Source organism: Colobus angolensis, unplaced genomic scaffold, assembly GCF_000951035.1.
Source record: "Colobus angolensis palliatus isolate OR3802 unplaced genomic scaffold, Cang.pa_1.0 Scaffold6, whole genome shotgun sequence".
NCBI lineage: Eukaryota > Metazoa > Chordata > Mammalia > Primates > Cercopithecidae > Colobus > Colobus angolensis.
The window spans coordinates 25722790-25743650 of record NW_012119598.1 but is presented as its reverse complement, the minus strand read 5'-3'; the positions used below and the strand labels follow the sequence as shown (position 1 = coordinate 25743650).

Sequence of the window (20861 nt, the reverse complement as noted above, 5' to 3'; positions counted from 1 at the left end):
CTCGGCCTCCCAAAGTGCTGGGATTACAGGCTTGAGCCACTGCGCCCGGCCACAAGTTGTTTTAAAATAAATGAGTAGAGAACATAGAAACAAGAGCCATTTGAAACTTTTACTGATGAGGCTCAGGTTAACTTGAAGGCTGAAATGGGAGATGCCGTGCTCATGGCTTCCCATAGAGGATTCATTTTTCTTTGGAGGGGTTTGTCAGAGAGGACCTTGTGTCCTGATGACTTAGTGAGGAGTTCTGTGGTGGAGGTTGTGGGTGGATTTCTGAATAGTGAAGGGAAGAATTGGCATGTGACTCCAAGCTGGAGAGGCAGCATGGTGGAAAAGTGAATGTTTTAGAGAAGAGCTGGATGAGGGTTTTCTTCCCCTTCAGCCATTTCTGGCTTAGTGACCTTGGCCCAAAGTGCCTTAATTTCTTTGACCACTGTCTACCTTCATTCTTTATTTCAACTTGGCAATAATTTTTCAGGACTTGATAAAACTAAAAAAAAAATTCAATTCAATTAATCCTATGGGATTTGCAAAGGCCCCAGTATAAAATATTATGGACACGTAACATTACTGCAGTCCTGGTTTGCAGTAATTCTGAATTTCATGCTATTCTTAGAGAGCACAGATTCAATGAACAGCTTAATCTGTAGCACTCACTTCACAAATCCGGATACCTGAAAATTCAATTAAATTAAACATCTTAAAATTATATAGTAGACCCACCACCTGATTTTTAAAATGTTGGTCAATTGGTTTCCCTTACTTTGGTCAATACAGCTTAGTTTCATCATTTCGTGTTTTTTTTTTTTTTTTTTTTTTTGCCTTGGTTCTGGAAATTTAGTTGCAGAAGGTTTCACCAGTTGCCTAGTAAATATCTGGAACCCAGTGGGGGCTCAGTTACTATTAGTAGTGATATAAATGATCACACTTCCAAGCACAAAATGTATGCCATATCCTTACTGACTTTTCTCAACTGTAGAAAAGAGTAGCTATTTTTTCAATTAGCACCAATGGCCCCCTCTCTGATTTACATTTGAATTATAGCTTTTCTTTCTGTGGGTTTCTCACTGCACATGGCCCCTGTGGGTCTTCTATATTCTTAGTCTAAGAGTTTTACTTTCCTGGCCCCACACAGTTATTGACTAAAAGTCTCAGAAAATATTTTATTATCATAATATGAGACTTTGGCACAAACTGTTTAGTTCAAAAACTTTAACTCGGCTAACTCTGTAACTTTAAGTTATCGGTTATACATAATGAATAAAATGAATAAAAATGACTTACTCTAGAAGCCTGTTTACTATTGAATTATTTGATTGTCTTCAATTGTTGCTCTAGTGATTGGCTTAGCTTGTGCTGCTGTAACAAAATACCATTGTAGTAGTCCATTCTTATACCGCTATAAAGACATACTCAAGACTGGTTAATTAATAAAGGAAAGAGGTTTAATTAACTCACAGTTCGGCATGGCTGGGGAGACCTCAGGGAAGGTCATGGCAGCAGGTAAGAGAGCAAGCAGGGGAAATGCCAGATGCTTATAAAACCACCAGATCTTGTGAGAACTCACTATCACAAGAACAGCATGGGAGAAACTGTTCCCATGATCCAGTTACCTCCATCTGGTCTCTCCCTTGACACGTGGGGATTATAATTCAAGATGAGATTTGGGTGGGGGCACAAAGCCTAGCCATATCAACCATGAACTGGGTGGCTTAAACAACAGACATTTATATCTCACAGTACTACAGTCTGGAGGTCTGAGATCAGGATGCCAGCAGGGTTGGGTTCTTGGTGAGGGTTTCTTGATTTATAGGTAGTCATCTTTTTGCTGTGTCCTTACAAGGAGGAAAGAGAACTAGCTAGCTCTCTCTCCTCTACGTGTAAGGGCACCAATCCTATTTATGAAGGCTTTACCCTCATAATCTAATTACTTCCCAAAGGCCCTACCTCCAAATACTATCACATTGAGGGTTAGGATTTCAACAAATGAATTTTGGGGGGTGGAAGGAGGTGTGGGGCAGAAACATTCAGTCCATTGAACTCATCAGTTTAGGGGCTACTATAATTACTTTCTCATTCTTTGAGTGTTTGTGTGTGTTCACCTATACTAATTGTCCAACCCACAGTTGCCTTATATTTCTAATAGACAGCAAAGAGAGTGCTTGAGAGAGATGGTCTAGAGTTCCAGAGTTTTGCAATATTATTCATGGTTTTTCAAACATTACTGAAGCTAATTTATGAAAAAGGTTGGTAACACTGAATTGCTTGAAGAGTTGAACTGTTTTTTTTTTTCTGTTTTTCATAACAATTTATCCTTGTAATTGATCTCATAGGTTCTAATGCCTTCCCATAGTCTTCCTCCAGCAAGCCTGGAGCTCAGCTCAGCCACCGTGGAGAAAAGCCCAGTGCTCACAGTCACCCTGGGGAGTACAGAGCACAGCATCCCAACACCTCCCACTAGCACAGCCCCCTCTGGGTCCACCCCATCTGAGCTACCCATATCTCCTACCACTGCTCCCCGGACAGGTAACTTTTAAAAAATACAATTTCAAGAAATGTACTGAAGATAGGCTGTAGAATTTGGTAGTGACAACTTTTAAAGTTTACTCATTCCCTCCAGGCACATTTTTGAGCATCTATCATGTGCCAGAAACGTTCTGCATACTGGGAATAAAAAGATGAATAAGACATTGTCTTTTCCCTCAGGGACTCCATAGTCCAAGAGAGGAGACTGACAGGTAAAGAGGTGGTTCTGATACAATGTGGTAAGTGCTGTGAGAGGCTGCTGTGGGAGCAGAGGGGCACCCTGATCCACTAGGAGGGTCCAGGGATGCCTTTCCAGAGGAGACGATGCTAGGATAGAGTGAGCCAGCAAAGATGGCATTGGTCTGTTGTTCAGGTGGAGGGAGCAACATGTGTAGTAACAATAGTGATCATTGTATCTACTGAGCACTTACAGAGTGCCAGGCAATATGCTCAGTGCTTCCCAACCATCATCTCTCATTCATTGCCTGTGCAAGAAAACAGAAGTACAAGAGCTCATGGGACATTTCGGAAGAACTGTAAGGGATTCAGTATGGCTGGAACTGGATTGGTAAGCAGGACAAGAACTGGAAAGATCATGTATTTTGTGCTAAAGATTCTGCACTTTACTGGATGGGTATAGAGAATCCCTGAATGGTTTTAAGCAGGAAAGCAAAATGATCAGATTTGTATTAAGAAATAGCGTGGGATGAGCGCAGTGGCTCACACCTGTAATCCCAGGCGTTTGGATCTGGGATTTTGTTTGGATGTGGATTACTCCCTCCTCGGGAAGCCCAGGCGAGTAGATCATGAGGTCAGGAGTTCGAGACCAGCCTGGCCAACATGGTAAAACCCCCATCTGTACTAAAAATACAAAACAATAAGCTGGGCATGGTGGCACACACCTGTAATCCCAGCTACTTGGGAGGTTGAGGCAGGAGAATTGCTTGAACCTGGGAGGCAGAGGTTGCAGTTAGCTGAGATCGCTCCACTGTACTCCAGCCTGGGCAACAGATCAAGACTGTCTTGAAAAAAGTAAAAAACGAATAAAAAAGGGCTGGGTGCAGTGGCTTATGCCTGTAATCCCAGCACTTTGGGAGGCTGAGGCGGGAGGATCCTGAGGTCAGAAGATCGAGACCATCCTGTCTAACATGGTGAAACCCCATCTCTACTAAAAATACAAAAAATTAGCCAGACGTGGTGGTGGGCGCCTGTAGTCCCAGCAGCTACTCGGGAGGCTGAGGGAGAATGGCGCGAACCCAGGAGGTGGAGCTTGCAGTGAGCCGAGATCGCGCCACTGCACTCCAGCCTGGGTGACAGAGCAAGACTCCATCCCAAGAAAAAAAAAAAAAGAAAAAAAGAAAATAGTGTGGAGTTGACTAGAGGCAACAGGATCCATGAAAAGGCTATGGTGAGTGATTGCAGAGATGGAGGGAAGGAACCAGATTTAGGAGACAGGAAGGGAACAGATTCACAAGGATTTGATGAGTGATTGAATGAATGTAAGGATGTGAAGGAAGAGGACGCTAAGACATACGAAAATACAGAATTAAAATTAGATGAGCGGTTGGGCTGAAGATAAAGGATTGCGAGTCGTCAGTGTGGAGGTGATAGTTGGAGACATGGGGAACATAGGAGATCATCCAGGGAGAGAGGGGGGTGAGCTGAGGAAAGGCCTGAGGACTGGAACTTTGGGGACATCATTATATAAGGAACTGAAAGTGCAGAAGGAGTCTGCAAAACTGATTGGGTAGTTGTGCCAGAGAGGTGGGAGATAAAGAGGAAAGCTAGAGGGAGAGAGTTCTATCGAGGAGGGAATAATTTTCCATCTACCCTTCTAAGTTCTAGGCTAGTGCCCCTATAACAAAAGATAGATTCACAAGAGAAAAAACAAAAACAAAAACAAGTTTATAACTACATCTTACCTACATGTGGGAGATACCCAGGGAAATGAGGAAATCTCAAAGAGGTTTATTACATTATATAAGCTTATATTATATAAGCCTGGAACTCTGGCTTATATAGCATCTTGAACTAAAACAAGGAAAGAAGATTGTGGGGAAGGCAAGTGGCCAAAGGTGCCCAGAATAAGTAAAGCAAGCAAGAGTGAGGTTTATCATGAGGATTTGTCAGGACCTTCTCTATTGATGTGGATCTCTTGGAATTTAGTCACCCTTCTCTTCCTAGTATAGAAGGAGATACCCTTACAAATGGAGATTTCCTTTATAGATACAAATTTCCCTTACAAAGGAGTAACTTGTACTCTGTTTTCAGAGCTCCTCTTGGTCTGATGTTTCTTTAAAAAAACAAAAACAAAAACAAAAAAACAAAAAAACACAGAGCTCAAAATAATCCTTATATAATAGAGTTATAGTTGCAATGGCATATTCTAGTTTCTTATAGTCTGTGAACCAAAAGTATCTGAGAGGTCTCAACCAATTTAGAAAGTTTATTTTGCCAAGGTTAAGGACTCACCAGTGACACAGCCTCAGGAGGTCCTGACGACATGTACCTAAGGTGGTCAGGGTACAGCTTGTTTTTTTTGTTTGTTTTCAGATGGCATCTTGCTTCGTGGCCACGCTGGAGTGCAGTGGCGTGACCTTGGCTCACTGCAACCTCTGCCTCCGAGGTTCAAGCGATTTGCCTGCCTCAGCTTCCTAAGTAGCTGGGATTACAGGCACCCACTACCATGCCCGGCTAATTTTTATATTTTTAGTAGAGACGGGGTTTTTTCTGTGGTGGCCAGCCTGGTCTCGAACTTCTGACTTCAAGTGATCCACCTGCGTCAGCCTCCCAAAGTACTGGGATTACAGGTGCGAGCCACTGTGCCTGGCCACCTTGGTTTTATACATTTTAGGGAGACATAAGACATCAATCAGTGTGTGTGAGATGTACATTGGTTCGGTCCAGAAAGGCATGACAACTGGAAGGGGGTCTTTCAGGTCACAGGTAGATAAGAGACAAATATTGCATTGAGTCTTTGATCAGTCTTTCACTGAATACACAATTTACTTGTGAGAGGGGGTAGAGGAATAGTCACTTATGCCTTGTCTGGCTTAGTGAATCTGTATTTTTCCGTAAACAATAGGGCAGAGGAAGCAATTAGATATGCGTTTGTCTCAGGTGAGCAGAGGGATGACTGAGCTCTGTCCTTTTCCCCACCCCCTGTACCTGTAAAGATAAACTATTGATTTATACTGCCAGGGTGAAATTCAACAAAACTGTTTTAGGGCAAAGATCTTGAGGCCCACAAGGAATTTCTTTGTGGGCAAATTATAAGGGAGGCATGTAGCTTTTTTTTTTTTTTTTTTTTTTAATCTTTGTAGGTATTTGTTTAGGAATACAATGAGGGGTGCAGGTTTGCCTGACACAGTTCCCAGCTTGACTTTTCCCTTTGGCTTAGTGATTTGGGGGTCCCGAGATTTATTTCCCTTTCACAAATCATATTTTGGGGTGGCATGTCGTGGTCTCCTGTAGTTCCAAAAAGGAAGACGTATCAAAAATCCATGTGTTGCAGAGGTCATGGTGAGGATTGCAAAGCTTCCATTAGATTTTCCAATAAGGAAGCTATTAGAATATGCAAGACCTAAGGGTCATGTTTCCTGAGCTTTTCTGTGGGCAATGTATTTTGGAGATTACTCTCTCCAACTTTTGTATTTACTTTGATCCTGAGCTCCCATAGAGAGAAAGATAATAGTGGAAGAGAAGATGTGTAGTATATGGAAAAAGAAACTGGCCTGGGAGTTTGGCCCAGGATCTTTGCATTTTAATAGAACCTACTGCATACAGTTGTAATGAGGATTAAATGAACTGATCATTTTAAAGCCCTTGGGGCAATGCCTAGCACACTTTAATCTGATATATAAGTGTTTGTTGAAATACATACATTTAAATTAATTAAATATTGGTGGACCTATTGCTAATTACCATACAGCTTTGGACAACTTTGCTTTTCTAGGATTTAATTTCCCCATCTACAACAGGATAGATTTGGGTCAATGTCCTTTCTAGGTCTACAGTTGCTGACTTTCAGGATAAAGAGTTAGTGAAAATGACAAGAGAGGAGCCAGCAAAGCCACTGAGAGCCCCTGCAGCTGATCTAGGAGGCACTCGAGGGACTGAGGACTGAGAGAAGGGGAGTGGATTAAATGAACAACCTGTCTGACATCTCCTCACAGCTGATCCCTCTGGAGAGCACCCAGCTTTTTTTAAAAATCTGCTTTTCTCTGTGTAGTATCTGGACATATCACAATATATTTTACAAGTGAAACTAATGTCCAGTGGAGTCAAACCGATAGAATTTATGAATATATCAATGTAATCTGGTTATAGAGAAAGTAAATAAGTATTGTTCTGAATGCTTACTTGGTGGCTAAGCACTTTTGATAAGACTTAATGTGCCTGCTGCTTAAGTTAAAATAGGCTTTTTATATTGAGGGTGACTGGATTTTGTCTTGGAAAGGTTCCAAATACAAGGTCATTAGCAGTAATTCATGAGGCTACTATCAGAACTGAGTGGAGTGTGACTAATGAGACAGAAACACTTAGGATTACACTCAATCTTTTTATAACTAAAAATAGCTCACACCAGGGAGTCAAGAAAAGCTGGTAGCAAGGGAGAAAATGGACCCAATCCACAATTGCGTCAAAGCTGTTTCACGCAACTCTTGTCACCCAATACATTGCTCAGTCAATTTGAATCGTTATTTTTGTCACAGTGCCAACTCATATTTGTGGTTTAAAACCCTGCACTATAATACAGTGTACAGTTCAATTTCTAACCAGAGGAAAAACGTACCTTAGCTAAAATCTTACGTAGAGCTATTACAAAAACATATGCTATTTTAATTTACGGATACTGAAAACAGATCTAGTGTAGAGTAGTAATGTAACACATTATATTATATAATTGCATGTATTATTTCTAATTAACTTTTAGTGAAAGAACTTATGGTATCGGCTGGAGATAACCTAATTATAACTTTACCGGACAATGAAGTTGAACTGAAGGCCTTTGTTGTGCCAGCGCCACCTGCAGGTGAGAGTTTAACCTTCCTTCCTGACCACTAGGAACTGGAGTGTTCTTCCCTAGCAGGTCCTTACAGACTATTTACAATGCCGATTCTTTTTCACAACATTGCACGATGTCACAAACAAAGGTGGAAGACAAGGCTTTGATTATCCTTAAGCATCAAAATTTGTTGAAATAGTTTAAAATGGAGTAAGAATCTCGGAACTGAAGTACAGTATGTATCATTTAATTGATCAGGATGGAAAGTCATACATTTCTGATGATACAAAGCAGACCAGGAGAGGTTGCCACGTACCAGTTCTTGACCCGTGATGACCCATAGAACCTGGGAAGATTCCACCGGGATGAGAGGGAAGTGGCGTGCACCTGTAGGTTTGTTTGCAGATAGTGTGGCGTTGACAATCACGGTTCTGAGGTTCTCAGGATGCCTCACGCTAGCTGCTCAAAAAATTGTATTCAAAATGCTCTTTCTTCTACTTGTCCAGTGCTCTACCATTCAGTAAGCATTTGACCTGGGACCTGTGGCCTGTCAAATGCATTGTTCTTAAGGTGTTTGACTATTTCTCATTCGGCTTCGGCTTAGTTCTTTAATTCATTTTTTTCTCCATCACGTATTGGTCAAAATTTTATACACAGAGATGATAATATTTGGCATTTGCATTTTAATCCTTTGAGATGAGGTATCTTATATTTTAACTACTAATATCTGAAGCTGGGAGACAGTTGCATCTTAACATAGACATGTTTATACTCTGTTTTTGTGTCCTTAAATAAACTCCTACAACAGATCAAATGAATTGAAATGTCCTTGCCTTTTGTTAAAAAGAGAAAAGCACAGTGGATTATACTATGTTAAAACTGATGTGGATAGTCAGATGCAGCCCCCTAGAAAAAAACTCATCAAATACTAACGGTTAAATTAGGGAGGTTTTATTTTTTTAACTTTATACATTTTAAAAATTTCCTGGCCGGGCGCGGTGGCTCAAGCCTGTAATCCCAGCACTTTGGGAGGCCGAGACGGGTGGATCACGAGGTCAGGAGATCGAGACCATCCTGGCTAACACCGTGAAACCCCGTCTCTACTAAAAAATACAAAAAACTAGCCGGGCGAGGTGGCAGGCGCCTGTAGTCCCAGCTACTTGGGAGGCTGAGGCAGGAGAATGGCGTAAACCCAGGAGGCGGAGCTTGCAGTGAGCTGAGATCTGGCCACTACACTCTAGCCTGGGCGATAGAGCGAGACTCCGTCTCAAAAAAAAAAAAAAAAAAAAAAAAAAATTTCCTGTAAGTTGTATGTTTTTATAACAAAAAAAGAAATGTTACATTAAGAAGATACGTGTTATTCTTTACTTGGCTGTTAGTTGAAAGTCGAGTTCATAAGATGATAGCAAGAGCAAGGGGAAAAAAACAAATAAATTAAAAAATATATATATATATAAATTAAAAAAAAAAGAAAGCTGAGTTGAGTGTATCTAAGGTAATCTGCACTGGTGGTTTAAAGACTGTCATCTTCCCTCTGCCCAGGTTATCTAGTGACCTCTCAGAATTTATAACTACTCATATTTATTTTTTGCTCTCAGAAACAACCTACAACTATGAATGGAGTTTAATAAACCACCCCATAGACTATCAAGGTGAAATAAAACAAGGACACATGCAAACTCTTAATCTCTCTCAAGTAAGTAACTGGAGACTGGCTGTGTCTGACAGCACAGCATAATGGCATAGAACTCAGTTAATACCTTCTTAGCTACTGAACCCAAACGTCTTTCTTTTTTCTTGGAGACAGAGTCTTGCTCTGTTGCCCAGGCTGGAGTGCAGTAGCACAATTACAGCTCACTACAACCTCTGCCTCCTGGGTTCAAGTGATTCTCCTGCCTCAGCCTCCCGAGTAGCTGGGATTACAGGTGCGTGTCACCACGCCTGGCTAATTTTTTTGTATTTTTAGTAGAGGTGGGGTTTCACCATGTTGGCCAGGCTGGTTTTGAATTCCTGACCTCAAGTGATCTGCTCTCCTTGACCTCCCAAAGTGTTGGGATTACAGGCGTGAGCCACCACGCCTAGCTGCAAACATCTTTCTTATGGTAAGATCAAAAGAAGGATATGAACGAATGAAGTTTCAGCCATGCAAGTAGGCAGGCAGATGGTTAAGAGGCTTTGGATGGCTTTTCTTTATTTGGGCTACTTGGTATATCTCAGTTTGGGGAAAAGACCCTGGTTGTCCCACAAGCATTGCATTGAGGTTAAAAACCAGATCTAACTCTTGCTCTCCTTGCAGTGTTAAGGACATTTTTACTTATCTCTGGTTCTCAATCCAGCACATCTCTAGAGTTGCAAATAATTCCATTCCAGGTCACAAATTGCCCTATCACATATTGCTCTATGATACAAGCTCTCACAAGAAACATGCCCTCTTTCTGGCCTAGGAGGATATATAAACTGACTTAGCTTGACTAGAGGTCTAGTTTCCTACCAGATGATTATGTTGACTTCATTTCCAGGGATCACACAGCTAATGGTACAACACAGACTTGTATCACCCTCATGTCATGGAGCTCGATTTCTCAAAGTGTGGCATCCAGACCACCGGCAACCAACGCACTAGAGCTAGGTGGTAAAAATGCAAGATTCCATACACACGTTTGAGAACTGCTGCCCTCTGCTGGTCCATCTCACCTAGGCCTCTGTGAAGCCCTCTGTAGTGAAGCTGAAGGCCTGTGTAGGTGATCCTTAGTGTTCCAGAATTCAGGCTTCAAACATGTGGCAGCCTCTTGGCAGATCCAAATGAGACTCTCTCCTGAGCCCCTTCTCTATGCTGACTTTACGAGTGTAGCTTCTGGGACATTTTAGCTTTTTCTAGGTAGTGGGCCCATCATGTCTTGCATGTTGAATTGTATAACTTTTCTTTATGTTACAGTTGTCCGTCGGACTTTATGTCTTCAAAGTCACTGTTTCTAGTGAAAATGCCTTTGGAGAAGGATTTGTCAATGTCACTGTTAAGCCTGGTAAGTCTGTGTAAGAGAATGGCCTCCTGTTGTGCACATTTATCTCAATTTTTGGTGCCTGGATGACTATATCTATATTTATCTACCTATCTATCTAGAGAGAGAAAACCTATTTTGAATTAGGCTCCATTGTAGAGAAAACATGCAAAGATTATGTTTTCTTTTGTTTTTTTTCTACCTTTCGTATATCACTTAGTACTTGCTTGACAAGGTTATTGCTGGCTGCTCTTGAATGGTGGCGAATCTACCTTAGCCCTGTCTATCTGACATTTACGCCATCCTCTCTAACTTCTACCTCCACTCTCCATGATTCAGCACCTTCAGAGCAGGGGCATATTAAATACACTCAACTTAGCAACCAAGAGGTCAGGGGAAAATGTGTGCCCATTGATCAGTGTATTCGTGTCAATTAGAAACAGGTGGTTCTTGGGCTGGGTGGGCACAGCCCTGGCTTGTTGCGTAGAACATGGGCTGGCTTTCAGTCCCCACCACCCCCTCACCTGTGCTGAGGGCACAACCTACCCAATCAAGGTGAACCTCCCCTGCACCAACTTCAGCCCACCCTGAGGGCCTGATGGTTCTATCTTTTGCATATTCTGCCTGGTTATTATTACAGCTAAAGCATGGTTGGGGTCGAGTTGCCTTCAGTCAGAGATATAAGATCCAGTCAATCGCAGGACCTGGAACTGTGATCCCTTGCTCCTGCTCTGTAATTACTGCTCACACTCTGTGATGAGCCCCTTGGTTATTACTGTACATCTTCACTGACCCTGGGCTTACATGCAAAAGTGTAAATGTACAGACAAGCTCCTGAAATTCAGAGAGACTCCAGACTTTAAAAAGTGATTTCTATAGCTGAGGCCTGTCGGATAAACACCTTCTTGACAGGACATTTAATAGTCAATTTTTTAAAGTAGATGATTTTATGTGGGTAATGACATATGCATACCCAACACGGGCTCAGTCACTGTCCTTTTTTCTCTGTTACAGCCAGAAGAGCCAACCTGCCACCTGTAGCCGTTGTTTCTCCCCAACTGCAAGAGCTCACTTTGCCTTTGACGTCAGCCCTCATTGATGGCAGCCGTGTGTATCCTGTGATAGTTTAGGGATTTCTTTTTTCTCTACATGCTACGAAATGTAATGGGTGCTCTGCATCAAAGCTGGGAGGACTTATGGGCTGTTACTTTGATAAATAATCACCTCCTTCTTTAGTTTTATGTCTTCTTTAGTTCCTTTAGCTCCTCTATCCTGTGCTTATTTTCCCTTCACCTTTTGTCTGTTCTATTAGAAAGTTCTTTAGAGCCTGGCCGTTTGATAGGAAATTATAGCAATTATTGAAGAATCTCCTTCTGGTGTGGTATGTATGGAGAGTAGTTGGAAAATCACTTCATATATGTATATATCTTTATATATATAACTTATTTTAGAAGATTATTTTAAAAGAATTAATTAGATGCCAGAGAGGAGCTCCCGTGACCTGACTCGGGAGGGGAGGTGCCCCCCACCAGATGGGAAAATCGCTTTTAAGAACTCTTAGAAGGGATATCTTCAGTGAGGGAGTGTGATGGTTTTGTATATTTGTTCAGAGATCATTTCTTCTATTGGAGTATATGTGGAAGGGACCCCTGTGTAACTACAGTTGTCCATGTAAATAAGAATTGGTTGAAAACATCCTGTGTTTGACTAGGTTCAACCTTATCGGTGCACCAGGTAATTGTATTTTATGTACATTTAATCACAAAGCTAATACCAAATCCTTTAGAGAGTGAAGAACGGTTGCCTTGGTTGTTAGGAGAAGAATACTTGTTAGCCATTAAAGCTGCTCTATCTTGCAAGCCTGCAAATTTACAGAGTTCACATTGACATGACCATTTGCGTCTATTCAAAAATAGTCCACATTTCCATCTTAGCAACATGAAAATAATGCATATTTTAAATGGAAATATTTACATGAGCAAATAGGTCACATTTTGATTCCTCTAATTCAGTGTGGCTTATTTACAGGCAACTGTTTGTGATTATTAATCTGTCACATGAACTTGTTCTTTCCTTAAATGAATTAGATGAAACTAGCCCCTTTCCAGGTCTGAATTTCTGTGAATCTGCATGGCACATTTTGTTTGTTCTCTTTTAAAGTAGAAATGGAAAATTTTCATGTAAGGATGTGACCTTTCTCTGGATTTACCCCTTAATAATTAAGGTAGTAAAAGATGTTTTGTAAGTTATAGAAAAGAAACTCAAGTCTCTTTGAACCTGTCAGCTCAGGTGCCTATTTAAAATGATCAGTAGGAGCTCGGGTGCTGTAGCTGAGGTGAGCAGAAGTAGCATTTCCATGTGCTGCATTTTGTTGACTCCTGTTTTATAAAAGCAAAAGCCTCTGTCACTGTGCTTCTTAAATATTCAACTGAGTGGGAACAGCCTCAGTCAAATCTGGTGGAAATCCAGGAGAAAAATAGTGATATAATTTCAGGAGTAGGAAAGAACCTCCTTCTAATACAATATATATCTGTTGAGATCTAGGCAAGTACATAATTTCATATAAAAATGAATTTAAATATGCAGTAATTAAAGTATAAAACTTATGTCTTCCTCTTCTTGTATTTCATTCTTGTCTCTATTTCTTAATCTTTTAGAAAGTACAGATGATACTGAAATAGTGAGTTATCACTGGGAAGAAATTAGCGGGCCCTTCATAGAAGAGAAGACTTCAGTTGACTCTCCTGTCTTACGCTTGTCTAACCTTGATCCTGGTAACTATAGTTTCAGGCAAGTGGGTCCCTGCCTTTATTGTGCTGCCTGCTACTTACATTTTTACTGTTTCTTCAAATTAATGCACACAAAACACTGCACTTCTTATTTTGATCAAAAGAGATTTGGCTTTCATGGGGGTTTTGCTTTGATGCCACTGGAGACTCTGATATCCTCATCAATCATGAATAATGAACTTTATTTATTCATTAGAGTGAAATTTATGTATAGTGAAAGGTACTTTATGAGACTCATTTCATTCATTTGTATTTAATTATGCTTTACCATCTGATTGGAACAGGTTACTGCTGCTAACCCAGGAAGAAATTTCCTAATGGGCCCAGAAAGTGTCCTGACTCAGCCTGGTTGAGAAGGAAGGACTTTAGGTGTTTGGTTTGCTGTCTGAGCCAGAAGTGGAAGTTGGCTCTTGGTTGTGTGGAGTATGAGGGATAGTGTGGAAGGAAGCTCAGAATGCACAGGTGCCACCTACATGTGCTTTCCCTGCAAGGAAGGCCTGTGTTCTTGCCACAGCTTCATTGTCATATGCCTATTGATATTATTTAGCACTCATCACTGCTCCCACCACCATCTTTAATGTAGAAAGATGAAGTGACCCATTTGTGAATTTACTGTCCTCAGGACCACATTAGGAATTAGTTTAGTGCAGGAAGGTTAATGCACTTCTCTTTTTTGTTTACAGAGGTTGAGCACTGGGTCGCATTTGAAAGTGCTTAATCCTAACATCGCTTTGCAAGGAGTATCCTGAAAACATAATTATAAGTCCTCTAGAAAAGGATTAAAAATTAAAAAGCTTCGTAGCTGAAAATTCAGGAGTGATTTGCTGTCTCTGCATGCTCAACCTGAAGGCAGAACTTAAAGCTGATCCATTTTTAGTCTCCGTTATTAGAGAGTGGCATCTATGTTGGGTGAGGATGGTTTCTTCACCCAGCATCTCAAAAGCTAATCAGAAATCCAGGAAGGTGAAACTCTGACATCAATATGTTATGAACTAAAACCAAAATAATCAACAGCAACAAAATCAAACAAAAATATCAAGTCTGTGTTTATCTTTGCTTCATTCTTAAATTTCTATTTTTAACTGTTCTGAGTTCTCCTGAGAACTGTTCCATGAGCAGACTAAATTGACCTAAGTTTACCTTGAGATTTGGCGTATTATTTTTTTGTCTGCTTTTTTTTTTTTTGGTTGTTTTTTGAGACGGTCTGTTGCTCTGCTGCCTGAGCTGCAGTGCAGTGGAGCAATATCGGCTCACTGCAGCCTTGACCTCCTGGGCTCAAGTGATCCTCCCACCTCAGCCTCCGAAGTAGCTAGAACTACAGGTATGCATGCCCACACCGGCTAATTTTGTTGTTGTTGTTGTTAAATAGAGACAGAGTCTCACTCTATGGCCCAGCTGGTCTCAGAACTCCTGGACTTAAGCAATCCTCCCACCTCAGCTTCCCACAGTGTTGGGATTACCGGCGTGAGCCACTGCGCCCAGCCTGGCATATTCTTCCAACTATGGTTTCTTCTCCTTTTTGTAGGTTGACTGTTACAGACTCGGACGGAGCCACTAACTCTACAACTGCAGCCCTAATAGTCAACAACGCTGTGGACTACCCACCAGTTGCTAATGCTGGACCAAATCACACCATAACTTTGCCTCAAAACTCCATCACTTTGAATGGAAACCAGAGCAGTGACGATCACCAGATTGTCCTCTATGAGTGGTCCCTGGGTCCTGGGAGTGAGGGCAAACATGTGGCCATGGAGGCAAGTTCTCCATCCTGCCTTCAGACTTTTGTCTGTCTGTCTGTCTGTCTATCTATCTATCTATCTATCTATCTATCTATCTATCTATCTACCTCCCTACCTATCTGCTATTAGTTGGGGTAGGCAGTTCAATTTAGATAATTTATTTTGTAAAGTTACCTGATATATTACAACTATTGGAAAAGGACCGAAGCTCACAAATCTTCCAAGTTTACATCCCTTCCCCTCTCCCACTTAGATAGCACAGGACAGCAACCAATTGGCTCTGTGCTGAAAATTAGATCTTGAGATCAGTTTGGGAAAAGTCTCACATCTGTTAGAGAAGTATTTTCGTATTGGGAGAAACCTTAGAAATAATCTAATCTAAACCTCATTATCAGAATTTGTTTTGTTATTCTGTTTCTCCTGTTTATAGAAACTCCATGTTATCCTGTCTACATCCACTGGTCACTTTTTAGGGTCTTGTTTGTATCTACCTTTTGATTTGTTCAAATCTTTTAAGTATGTTTGATAATCTTGAAACTTCTGTTGTGTGTGAAGTTTCCATGGAAACTTACAGGTGCTCGCCATCATGCCTGGCTGATTCTTTAAAAATATTTTTAGTAGAGACGTGTTTGCTTATTCTTCTTTTTGTGATTGGCAAAGCTATTTGTTTTTGTTGCTAATCAGCTTAGTGTTTTTGAAGTTATGTTATTTTTTTGAGAGTTTCATGAAAAAAAAGAAAGATAGGACCTTACATTTCCATCTTCCTTTTCTCCTTCAAATTTCGCCTCACCAGTCCAAGATACATTTCTAATTAGTATTTAAGATAAAATCAGACATTCCATGGAAACTTACCTGCTTTACTTTCCGGTGTTCCTGGGACATGCCTTGCAATTATGAGGAGTTAAAAGTGACTGGGTAGATTTATGGAACTTGAAAGAGCCATGAGTTGTCTAGATATCCTTGGAGAACCCTCTTGGTGGTGTCCATCTCTACCTAGGGGTTGTAGCAAGTGCTATGTTCTGTTGTGTTAAGAATTCTGATTCAGAGGTGGGTTGCATACAAAACAGGAGGGTGGGATATTTTGTATTTTCACCGTTAAAAAAATCTTCCTAATTTTCTTTTACTTAATTATTAGGAATTATGCATCCAAAGCTAATACTTCAAAATTCATCCAGGCATACTGGACAGGTATCCAAAGTTTCTGAGGGCTGGGCCACACTGTGAGCCTTGCCTCTACACACCAGCCCAGTTGCCAGACACCCTCTCTCTTCTTTCCCCAAATAATATCCATAGTGGCAACCTTATTGCCTTATGCTTGATTGATTAAGATGTCCAAAGGGGTATTAACTGGAGCAATCACAAAGATGAGGTCTGTGAATCAGACCCTTTTATATTTGTCTGAAAATTGTACCAAGCAGCCTGCTAAGGCTGTGTTCTTACTGGGGAAGGAAGTGGAACCTTTGCAATTGCCTGAAACATGCAGCTGTCTTGGGAGCATCGGTGAGACACAGTAGTCTGCTCAGTTCCCATTTACCACAACATTCCCTTACGTTGTGTGCAGAAGCATTCACGTACCTGATCAATTTAGAGGCAACTCCTGGGAAATTATACTTTCCCTGTTGAACTTTTCAGAGAAAGGTGCTTTGCCTTATTTAGTCAAAGTAGGGAAAAGTATTTTTTTTTTTTTTTCCAAAAGTTCTTAGAAGTATGCATTTCAAATTTCAGAAGTTCCCCTGGTAACCCAATTGATCTTGTATCAACTTTCTTTTCAAATTTTCCATTAAAATCTTAAAAAATGCACACAGATACATTTATCTTTAGACAATCTTGGGATCTATAAAAGTAAATAAATTGTAATAAGACTTAAAAATCCCTTTCATGATGCCATGCACTTCAAACATAAGCAATAATTGAAACTATTACCAACAACAAAAAAGAAAGGTTATTAACCTGGGGTCACCAAGTGTAGCTATTGCATACTCAGTTGAAAAAATGACTTTGTAAAAACTTGGATTGAGTTAGACTTTTACAAAATTATATTATTTATTTATTTTGAAATAGGATCTCACTCTGTCACCCAGGCTGGAGTGCAGTGATGTGACTATAGCCCACCGTAGCCTTGATCTCCTGGGCTCAAAAGATCCTCCTATCTCAACTTCCCGAGTAGCTAGGACCACAGGCACACACCACCACACCTGGCTAATTTTTGTATTTTTTTGTGAAAATGGGGTTTTACCATGTTGCCCAGGCTGATCTTGAACTCCTGGGCTTAAGCAATCCTTTCGCCTTGGCCTCCCTAAGTGCTAGGATCACAGGCATGAGCCACCACACCCGGCAAAAAATTATTATTATTATTACTTATTTTTTCTTTTTTGAGATGGAGTCTCACTCTGTGGTCCAGGCTGGAGTGCAGTGGCGCGATCTTGGCTCACTGCAACCTCCGCCCCCCAAGCTCAAGTGATTCTTCTGCCTCAGCCTCCTGAGTAGCTGGGATTACAGGTGCCTGCCACCATGCCCAGCTAATTTTTGTATTTTTAGTACAGACGGGGTTTCACCATTTTGGCCAGACTGGTCTTGAACTCCTGACTTCATGATCCACCCGCTGCAGCCTCCCAAAGTGCTGGGATTACAGGCATGAGCCACTGCACCCGGCCAAAAAATTATTTTTGATTACAAAAGTAATACATGAATTGCCTCTTGTCGGGGGGGAAAAAAAAGCTCAAATAAATTCTACTAAAATAAGTTCAAATAAATTGATCACCACTGCCATCCAAGTGTCCTTACTGGAAATAATTATTTTTATCAGTTTAATATGTATACTTTCAGAATCTTTTCCATGTGTCTGTGTAAGTGTGTGTATGTACATGTAGCAATACCTTTCACATTGTATGCATTGTTCCACAAGTTTCTTTTTTGTGTGGATTTCTATAAACAATTTTTTACTGTTTGCTTTTGAATGCGACCCAACTTTCTTTTTTTTTTTGCTTAGTATATCTTTGACATTTTCCGTTTTAGTATTTATAAACCTGCCTCATGATTTTAAACTTCTTTCTTTTAAACTAGTATTCCATAGTATATCGTAGTGTGTTTGACCATCCTCCTGTTGATGGATGTGTAGATTGTTTCCATGTTTTGCTGTGATAGACTGTGCTTCAGTCAACATCCATGGACGAGTCTCCTTGTGCATTTCTCTGGTGTAGATACTAAGAAGTCGAATTACTGGGTTGTAGTATGTGCTTATTTAATATTTTAATAGCTGTTTTCAGATTGGCTTCCAAAAAGGCTATACTAGTTTACACTCCTTCAATAGTGTATGAGGATGCACAGTAGAGTTTAGGTCACACTTTCCTGGGGACCAACATATTTTTTTTCTTTTTTCTGTCACCCAGGCTGCAGTGCAGTGGTGTAATCTTAGCCCACTGCAACCTCCCTCTCCCAGGTTCCAAGCGATTCTCGTGCCTCAGCCTCTTAAGTAGCTGGGAGTACAGGTGCCCGCCATCATGCCCGGCTGATTTTTAAAACATATTTTTAGTAGAGACAGGGTTCCACCATGTTGACCAGGCTGGCCTCGAACTCTTGACCTCAGTTGATCCACCTGCCTTGGCCTTCTAAAGTGCTGGGATTACAGATGTGAACCACCGTGCCTGACCAAACACATTTCTTTTTGAGCAAGATCTCTGTATTAAGTAAAATTGTTAGTTTTTCATTCTGTCATACTATTTACTTGTGCTTCTTTACTTTCTTTTTGTTTTGTTTTTATTTTTGTATTTGCTATTACTTAGGGCGTGCAGACACCGTACCTTCATTTATCTGCAATGCAGGAAGGAGATTATACATTTCAGTTGAAGGTGACAGATTCTTCACAGCAACAGTCCACTGCTGTGGTGACTGTGATCGTCCAGCCTGGTAGGTGGAGGAGAAAGAGATTTGGCCTCAGAGAGTAAAACAGAAATGATAGCTGGACTTCTGGGGTTTGGAGATGCCACATTGGTGGTACCGGCTTGTGGGTGCCAAAGCTCCATATAAAACTAAGTTCATTTTGCGGTTCTAAATCTTGCCTTGGCTGTCTGTAAACTATGGCATGAAGGATGAAATGGGAGCCATCCACAGCACTGCTTGTGAGTTCTGATTCACCATGTGGACGCTTCCACACGTGCCCCACTCTGCTCTAGAGAACTCCAGACGATCTTGAAGGGGCTGGTTCTTATGTGTGACTTGACACTCAGATGTAGCCAGAGATTGGGGAACATGTTCCAGTTCAGTGTCACTGTTCATTAATAGTTTCATGAAAACCCAGGGCTCTGCCTACCTCCTGAGTTAAATAACCTTAAAGGTTGTTATACCTTTGTTTGATAATGGCCTTTGCCTTAGAACTTTTCTAGAAGAGGCTTGTTAGTCCCAGAACCTCTATCCAGTTCCTGGCAATGAGATTATACTCAACCTATAGACAACTTATTTATTTATGCCACTAATACATAAAAGGTGCTATTAGTTAGACTCTGGGATGTGGAATTAAACAAGATAGACTTGATCTCTGCCCTTGTAGGGCTTATGGAGAAGTTCACATAAAACTCTGTGATTGATGCTTTACTAAAATAACTACAGGGTGCTACAGGACCCAAAAGAAAGAGCACTGACCTGGGTGTGACGCATCTGCAAAGAGCTTGTACGTGAGCTCAGGATTGAAGCACAAGTCACAGTTAGTCGGTGAAGAAGGGGAGGGGTGGGCAGCACAGGGGAAGAGGAAGAGTTCTTAGGTAGAGGGAACAGTATGCATGAGGGCCAAGGAAGAGAGTCTGGTACATTCAAAGATTTAAAAGGAATTGCTGTGATTGGAGAGAGAGAACAAGAGGTAGGGATGTGGGAATGGGAGGTGGTGGGGAGGGTGGGCAGGCATTGGAATGACAGTAGATGACCCCAAGAGAGCCCAGGACTCCATCCTAAAGGGCTTTGTAAATGTGTGGTCACCCAAGTACTCTACCCTATGGCAAAGGGAAACTCCTGTTATATAGTGGGTAGGATCATGGGGGCTGTGGTGTGGTGCAAACACTGGGTAATGGCTGCTACAGCTTTTGACTATATGACTTTTTTTTTTTTTTTTTTTTGTGAGACTGGGTCTCACTCTGTTGCCCAGGTTGGTCTCAAACTCCTGGGCTCAAGCAATCCTCTCAGCCTTGGCCTCCCAAAGTGCTGGGATTGCAGGTGTGAGCCACTACACCTGACCTTTTTTTTTTGTTAACAGATATTTTATCTATTTATATCAATATTAGCAATACTTTTTTTTTTTTTTTTTTTATGTGAGACAGTCTCACGCTGTCGTCCAGGCTGGAGTGCAGTGGCATGATCTCGACTCACTGCAATCTCTGCCTCCCAGGTTCAAATGATTCTAGTGCCTCAGCCTCCTGAATAGCTGGGATTACAGATGTGTGCCACCATGCCTGGCTAATTTTTGGATTTTTAGTGGAAACAGAGTTTTGCCGTGTTGGCCAGGCTGGTCTTGAACTCCTGGCCTCAAGTGATCCACCTGCATTGGCCTCCCAAAGTGCTGGGATTACGGGCGTGAGCTACCATGCCTGGCCAATATCAGCAATACTTTATATGTTTTACTTTCTTTCAACATTTAATTTAAAATATTTTGAACATTTACTGTTTGCCAGGCACTGTGTTAGCAATGAGGCTATAGAGACAAAAGGAAGTAAGCCCTACCTGATAAAACAGGTCTCTTCACATGGATGTCCCCTCCCTCCCTCTCTGTTGTGTCCCCTCCCCCCGTCTCTCTTCCTCCCTCCCTTCCATCCCTTCC

General features: G+C 41.3%; 1 protein-coding gene across 6 annotated transcripts in view; it reads left to right on the top strand.

Moving 5' to 3' along the window:
• KIAA0319 (KIAA0319 ortholog) overlaps positions 1–20861 on the top strand; it is a 111387-nt gene that overhangs the window by 63932 nt on the left and 26594 nt on the right. For 5 of the 6 annotated variants that reach the window (XM_011962781.1, XM_011962786.1, XM_011962783.1 and 2 more), the window contains 8 exons: positions 2331–2523; positions 7460–7558; positions 9130–9227; positions 10467–10554; positions 11545–11637; positions 13188–13320; positions 14845–15073; positions 18841–18964. In XM_011962781.1, coding sequence (XP_011818171.1) covers positions 2331–2523; positions 7460–7558; positions 9130–9227; positions 10467–10554; positions 11545–11637; positions 13188–13320; positions 14845–15073; positions 18841–18964 — 1057 coding nt within the window. Of the gene's footprint in view, positions 1–2330; positions 2524–7459; positions 7559–7934; positions 8102–9129; positions 9228–10466; positions 10555–11544; positions 11638–13187; positions 13321–14844; positions 15074–18840; positions 18965–20861 lie in introns of those variants that run through there. The other variant, XM_011962787.1, reaches the window with a different exon arrangement.